This window comes from Nilaparvata lugens, chromosome 13 (assembly GCF_014356525.2).
Source record: "Nilaparvata lugens isolate BPH chromosome 13, ASM1435652v1, whole genome shotgun sequence".
Classification (NCBI taxonomy): Eukaryota; Metazoa; Arthropoda; class Insecta; order Hemiptera; family Delphacidae; genus Nilaparvata; species Nilaparvata lugens.
In genome coordinates, this window is record NC_052516.1 from 6,843,479 (window position 1) to 6,850,500 (window position 7,022).

At 30.5% G+C, this 7,022-nt stretch overlaps 1 protein-coding gene across 1 annotated transcript in view; it reads left to right on the forward strand.

Annotated features, from left to right (window-relative positions):
• Positions 1-1,141: 1,141 nt before the first annotated feature.
• Positions 1,142-7,022, forward strand: part of LOC111043679 (circadian clock-controlled protein daywake) — a 61,626-nt gene continuing 55,745 nt past the window's right edge. Inside the window, exon 1 of the mRNA XM_039439686.1 lies at positions 1,142-1,349. Coding sequence (XP_039295620.1) covers positions 1,157-1,349 — 193 coding nt within the window. The 5' untranslated portion in view covers positions 1,142-1,156. The remainder of the gene's footprint in view (positions 1,350-7,022) is intronic.

Below are 7,022 nucleotides of genomic sequence, written 5' to 3' on the forward strand. Positions count from 1 at the left end.
TGATGTTTTATTCATGAATTTCATGAAAAATGCAAATCACCCAGATGTGGTTGATATTCAGGCTATGGATAGAGGTTTACCTAGCAAGTGTTGTGCTATAATATGAGACGTCCCGCTACAATTCAGGGTAAGTTATTCACTGAAACATAAAATCTCACCTCCACTCTAATATCAGAAAAATCACTCATCTTCAAATTAATGTGTATAACTCAAGAATAAAAGTAGACTAAATTTCGCCAGTGTGATGACATTATTGTTTTTCTCGACAAGTACTATCACTCCTGAAGGTTTGAACTATTTTAATTTTTCACCATTTTTGCAAAAATCCATGATTCATGGATTTCATGAAAAATGCAACTCTCCCAGATTTTGTTGATATTCGGGCTATAGCCTATTTCGTTTGCCAAAAAAATATATTTTTCAATCATTTGATAATAAATTTTCATAGTTGGGATTGAATATTCTATTAATTATAGGCCTATATTTATACATTGTTGTAAAACTATTTTGCAACGTTGCATGAGTGGAGAAGGATAGCGCTATCTGTTTCTTCTAATGATAGACAAGGATAGCAACACCAATGTTGAGCAAATACTACTGTTATTATAACGTGGACCTCAGTATACATGAAACAGATTCAATTTTTAAAACTAATATCACATATTATTTCATTATTGGTTCTCGTAACTTTTAATCATTACCAGTAGGATAAGGATCCCACTTTAGGAATGAGAGAGGAAGATAATAATTATAAGAGAGAACATGATCCTGATGAGATTGATTGAGTACTTTATTTATGTAGATTACAATATATACTGGCTTATACACTTATATACAATAGCTTACAATACAGCAAAATTATAGATGAATTTACATAATATAGACTAAGAAAATAATAATTATTGAACTGTATATGATATGAAAAAGTAATTTGTAATATAATAACTATAGATAATTATATTGTTATGCATCTACATAATTGGCGGAGCTTTGGACATATCAATGTCCATTCTTCGGAAAGAATATTAAAAATATCCTCCCCACTAACTCTCTACCAAAGAGAGAGAGTGAGTGAGAGAGCAGGTCATTCCTACTTTTCTTCCTTCTGCCACCTTGTTCTCTATCCTTATTCTCTCTGCATCCTCTTCTCCAGCAAATGGAAGAGTGGGGAGAGCCTTATAAACCAGGCCATCTCTCCGTTGCCGAGTTATTCTGTGTTAGATGTTGTGAGAGAAGTGAAACAAGGCGATCGCAAAGCTACAAAATGAGCGCAAAGCAACTTGTGTTGTTAGCTGCCGCTGTATTTCAACTCAGCTCAGCTGCCGTTCTAAAGGATGGGTCAGAAGTTCGTAAGTATCTTATCATATTTTCCAATTTTTATCAAATATTTCATTCAGAATATTCCTAATTTTCAATTCATGCGTAGCTCCATTTTGAACATTTTTTTTGTCTATATTTGAGAGAGGGTCAGCTTCACTTTTTTTAGTCAATTTATTTAGTAAATTCCATATTTTTATAGTGTATTCACCTGATTTCCTCTCCCAATATCATTTTTATGATAAGCAATAAGTAGGCCTGTACAAAGGAAAAAATCAAATAAATATAAATATATTTTCAATTTATTTAGAACTCTATGTATTCCGAATTGTGATTGATGTAAGAGTATTATACTCTCAAATTTTATTCAACCCGTTTTTTGAACTATTTTTAACGACACTACAGTCCAATATCTTTGAATATTAGTTATTGAAACTAGTACTCACTGTGGAGTGCTTTTGGATTATTTAAATCCATTTTCAACACTGTTATTACCTACTTATTACAGTTCGTCATGGATAGTAAAATAGATGAGTTTTATTCAACCTTATGATGTATTTGTATTTAAGCTATTCAATTTTATTCGTAATATTTCTCTTTGATTTATCATTCATTTCAATTTTTATAAAGATCTACATTGATTTATACATTTATTCATAATTTTCTATGTTTTTCATACAAGCATAGATCTTTTCAATGTAAGGTAGAGGAACAGTGAAGCCTCATCTTAAATATTATTCACTCATTACATCTATCTAAATCTAACATTTTTTGCAGAGATATTTTTGAATTCGTTTTAGTCAGTAGTATCACACAAAATGTTATTGTGAAAACATGAATTTTTATGATAATGGCACAAAATACTATAATTCTTTATTGATTCATACAATAATTATATCTTAAAAATTATAGGGAGAGAAAAAATAAGGTAACCTTGTACTATTCCTCTCCCAAATTTAGATAAGGTTACACATAGTCCGAAATACGTTAAATCTTGTAGTTGTTCACAAAATTTAACAACATTTCAGTCCTTAATTAATTTCACAAAGTAGATTTCCAAATTTAGATGCTTCAAAACCAAACATAAAGAAATATATATCACATTATAATCACTAAGTAGGAATGTTCACATATTCAAGAAATAATATTTGCAGGACCAAAAAATTTTATTTCTTCATCGTTATATATTCAATTTAAACATCTATGAATACCTTTCATTTTCAATAAGTAACAATAACTGTTAATTATTTCACCATTTTATTCACATGTATCCAAACTCAAGTTATTAGGAAGATTGGAGTTGCAGAAGAAATGTAAAACCAAAACTGTTTCTCATAGGTACCTACCCGAAAAAAATTAGAAATAATGTAGTTGAAGAGCACAGTATATAGAAGATTTTCATCTAAATACAGTGGTTAAGAGTAACAATAAATATTTTCACAGTTTTCTTTTCATTAGGCTACTCTATAATATTTATTTATTTATTTATTAGATAGAGCGAACAATACAATAGTCGGAAAAGAAAAAACAGGCTATTGCCCAAAACTTCTTCAATTTCCTGATTTGTCACAAATAATAGGAGGTAAGATTGATTCTTCCATCCATACTTACAAATTTTGTATTGAATATGTTACAACTACTCTATTGAATACTGTTAAAAACTATTATAACCTTTCCCCAATAAACAATATTATTCTCTTCATATTGTTAGGTTGAACTACAATAACCTATTTTAATATACCTATAATAACATTATGAATATAAACACTAAAATAACAAAACCTACGATGACATTCTTTCGAAAATTTTTGTTGTTTTTCGAGTGAAATTGACTAAATTGAAAAAAGTGAAATTCAATTCAATTCAATTTCTTTATTCCAATACAAAAACAATGTACAATATAGAACAGAATAATAATTATGGAATAATTATTTCCCCGCATGGACTGTTGATCCGTGCGCGGGGAAAGAGTACACAATCTATACAGGTAATACAAGTGCAAAAAAACAGTCAATAATTAATATTGATTCAAGCTTAACCTATAAATAAAAAAAATATGTTAAATCCTGTAATGTATAAAATACAAACTGTATGAATGATGATTCACACAGCACAAGTACCCGACTCAGAATACTTCATCTTCTTGTGAGCTATCTGAACTGACGATTTAACAACCTTAAATAGAAAGTACCCTAAAGAATCATAACCCTGTTTCGGACTTTGAAAATTTAGGAGAGAAATAGTACAAGGAGAATCCTTGGTTTTTCTCTCCCGATTAGTGTTTCCTTGTAAAAATTCTAGAGGAATAAATGAAGGAAAATAATTGAATGCTGTTGAAAACTATAAAAACCTTGAAAAATCATGGGCTTTGGTAGAAGAAAATCAGTTTTAACAAATTTTCTTAGAAAAAACATAATGACACTTTACACTGCACATGGCTAGTCTTCTAATAATTCATTCTTTTTCTCTGAAGATTCTAAAACCTCTTGACATACTTTTGGCGAATCCAACACAACTCAACTTTCACAAAACCGACTTTCAGTTTCAAACAGTGAACTTTTCATTCCAAACTGACAGCTTCCCTAATACATAAATATCTAAGCTTCCCATTCATCCAATGCTGACAGATTGAAATGAGTCTAACTATAGTGAGGTCCACGTTATAATGGCAGTGTTTGATTGACAATGGTATTGCTATCCTTGTCTATCACTCTACAAAGCGGATAGCGCTATCGCTTTCTCGCTTTGCTCTGTTCCCAGATCGTCTTTCAACAATGTAGTATTTAATAATTAATAAACAAAATAGTTTATCTTAATCATGAAAACTCATTAGGAAATTATTGAAAATAATATAATTTCTTGCTCAATAAAATATACCTAATTGATTATTTAAAACGAGAATGAACAGTTAATATTACATCAATAAACCTGTATCAGCTACCGTCTATAGAAGACATTGACAAGACAGAGGATCGGCAAAGTTGCTCTCCCATCTCTACTGAAACTGTCCGGCCTAGAACGATCACATGACAACCATCCCCCACCCATCCACAAATACAACCTTTAAACCTGTTATAGAATGAATTGTGTATATATATATATATTATATAAAACTCATGTTTTTTAATTAACCACTGCTTACTGCTGTATATTACGGTACTGAAAGTTGATTACCCTTACTACTTTCAGCCTACTTCATTTGATTAATCAATAATTTGATCTTATCTACCTATATAATTATTTTACTCTATCAATTTTCTGTTTTTTTTTCTCTTAAATATTTATATTAATTAAAACTTTTACAAAATTTCCATTAATAAATAGATCCTTAGCTTAATTAATTAAATTAAAGTTTTGGTAGAGAGTTAGTGGGGAGGATATTTTTAATATTCTTTCCGAAGAATGAACATTGATATGTCCAAAGCTCCGCAAATTTATGTAGATGCATAACAATATAATTATTCATAGTTATTATATTACAAATTACTTTTTCATATCATATACTTTCAATAATTATTTTCTTAGTCTATATGTTAATTCATCGATAATTTTGCTGTATTGTAAGCTATTGTATATAAGTGTATAAGCCAGTATATTGTAATCTACATAAATAAAGTACTCTATTAACTTATACTCTATTAACTTATATGTGACTCAATCAATCAATCAATCAATCTTTATCCTCTTCCATTATAAATTATTGAAAAATATAATTTCATGCTCAATAAAATAAAATTGATTATTTTAAACGAGAATAAACAGTTAATATAACATCAATAAACCTGTATCAGCTACCGTGTATAGAAGACATTGACAAGACAGAGGATCGGCAACGTTGTTCTCCAATCTTTCTCCAGTGCCATTATAACGTGGACCCCACTATAGTTTGTATAGGTTGTGTCTTGTTTTAAACAATGGTTGGAGTTTGAATGAAAGTTAAAAGTTATTATGCTTGCAAGGACGCATGTCTATTTCGTGACCATACTTACAATGATAGTGATAATAGAGGCAAACTCCTGTGAGATGTCTTCATTAGTATTACAAGAATATACAGACAAATAGACTCATTTACACAAGTAGGTCTGTTAAGTAACAAAAAACTATCAGCTACATACAAGGTTAATGTATAGTCTTGTAAACTATAGAAATAAATCTAAGTAACCTTTTTGGAAATTGTTTACCCTTTTATTTCCAAAAACGGAACTTAGATTTCTATTTTCATTTCCATTCAAGAGTAACCTAACGAAAAAAAGACAGTATAGAAAAGTATAAAGTCTAAAACAGTATAAAAAGATATATATATCTTTATATATATATATATATCTCTAAAGATAATATATTGAGATTTAAGATGCATAAAACATTGTAAAAGTAGGGGAAATTGAGAAAATCTATAAAATGTTATAGAAAACTGCAAGAATTTTATTAATATGTTGCAATAACAAATACTCCATCAGTTGGCAGAATACAGACAAAAGAAGTCATTACTCAAAACGGGGAACTATTTGATTAGGTATTAGCATACAGAAACAGTAGCATAAGTAGATATCCCATGGTATAGGGAATTTATGTCGCAACTTTTACTGTTATCTCAAGCCAATTAGGGGTGAGAGTGTAAGAACAGCACAATTTGAGAGACTACCGGCGTCACATAGCTGCATGGGAAAGAACTACGTGAACCATCGGCTTGGGATAACAGTAAAAGTTGCGACATAAACGCCCTATACCATGGGATATCTACTTATGCTACCGTTTCTCTATGGTATTAGCTGCAAGCTGAATGATGTAAAGTCTTGGAGAAAATATATTATAAGAGGACATCCTATGGTATAGGTAGTTTTTGTTCCATCATTCACTGTAAACTCAAACTGTCTATTATTACTATGTTGGGAGTGTAAGAATGGCACAGTATGAGAGACTACCAGCGTCACATAGCTTCACCAAAAACAACTACTAGGACTATCAGCTTGAGTTAACTGTGAAATTTGCAACAAAAACGTCTATACAATTTATGGGGTATCTTCGCTTAAGCTATATTTTCTTTATGACATTACTCAAGTATTAAGTAACGGAAAAAATTAGCTGAAAGTTAATGTATAATTTCGCCGATGACATAATTATTATTGTTCACGTTTCATCAGTTCAGAGTTTCATTTTGTTCAGAGTTTATCAGAGATTGACAATGGTCTAATAATCGAAACCGGTCTTTCTAAGTATCAATAAATCGGTGGTTTTTGACAATTTCTTAGTCTTTTTCATTCAATATCATTGTTCCTTTCTTCATGTACATTCCTGAGAGTTTAAGCGATTTCAATTTTTCATGAAATCCATGATGGATTCCATGAAAATGCAAATCTCCCAATTTGGTTGATATTCGTGCTATGGATAGAGGTTGACCTAACAAGTGTCGTGCTATAATTTTAGACGTTTTGCTACAATCCAGGGTGAGTTATACGCTGAAACATAAAATCACACGTCCACTCTCAGATCAGAAAAATCACTCATCTTCAAATGCTAATAACTCAAGAATCGGAGTGAATTTTATGTCAATGTGATGACATATTATTGTTCCCACCGTCAAGTACTATCATTCCAGAGAGCTTGAATGGTTTTAATTTTTTTTCCTACAGTTACGTTGAAAAGTGGCCATTGCTGCACTGATTACAGAACGCAAAGAATCACTTTTCCGCTCTAGTGCGGGAAAA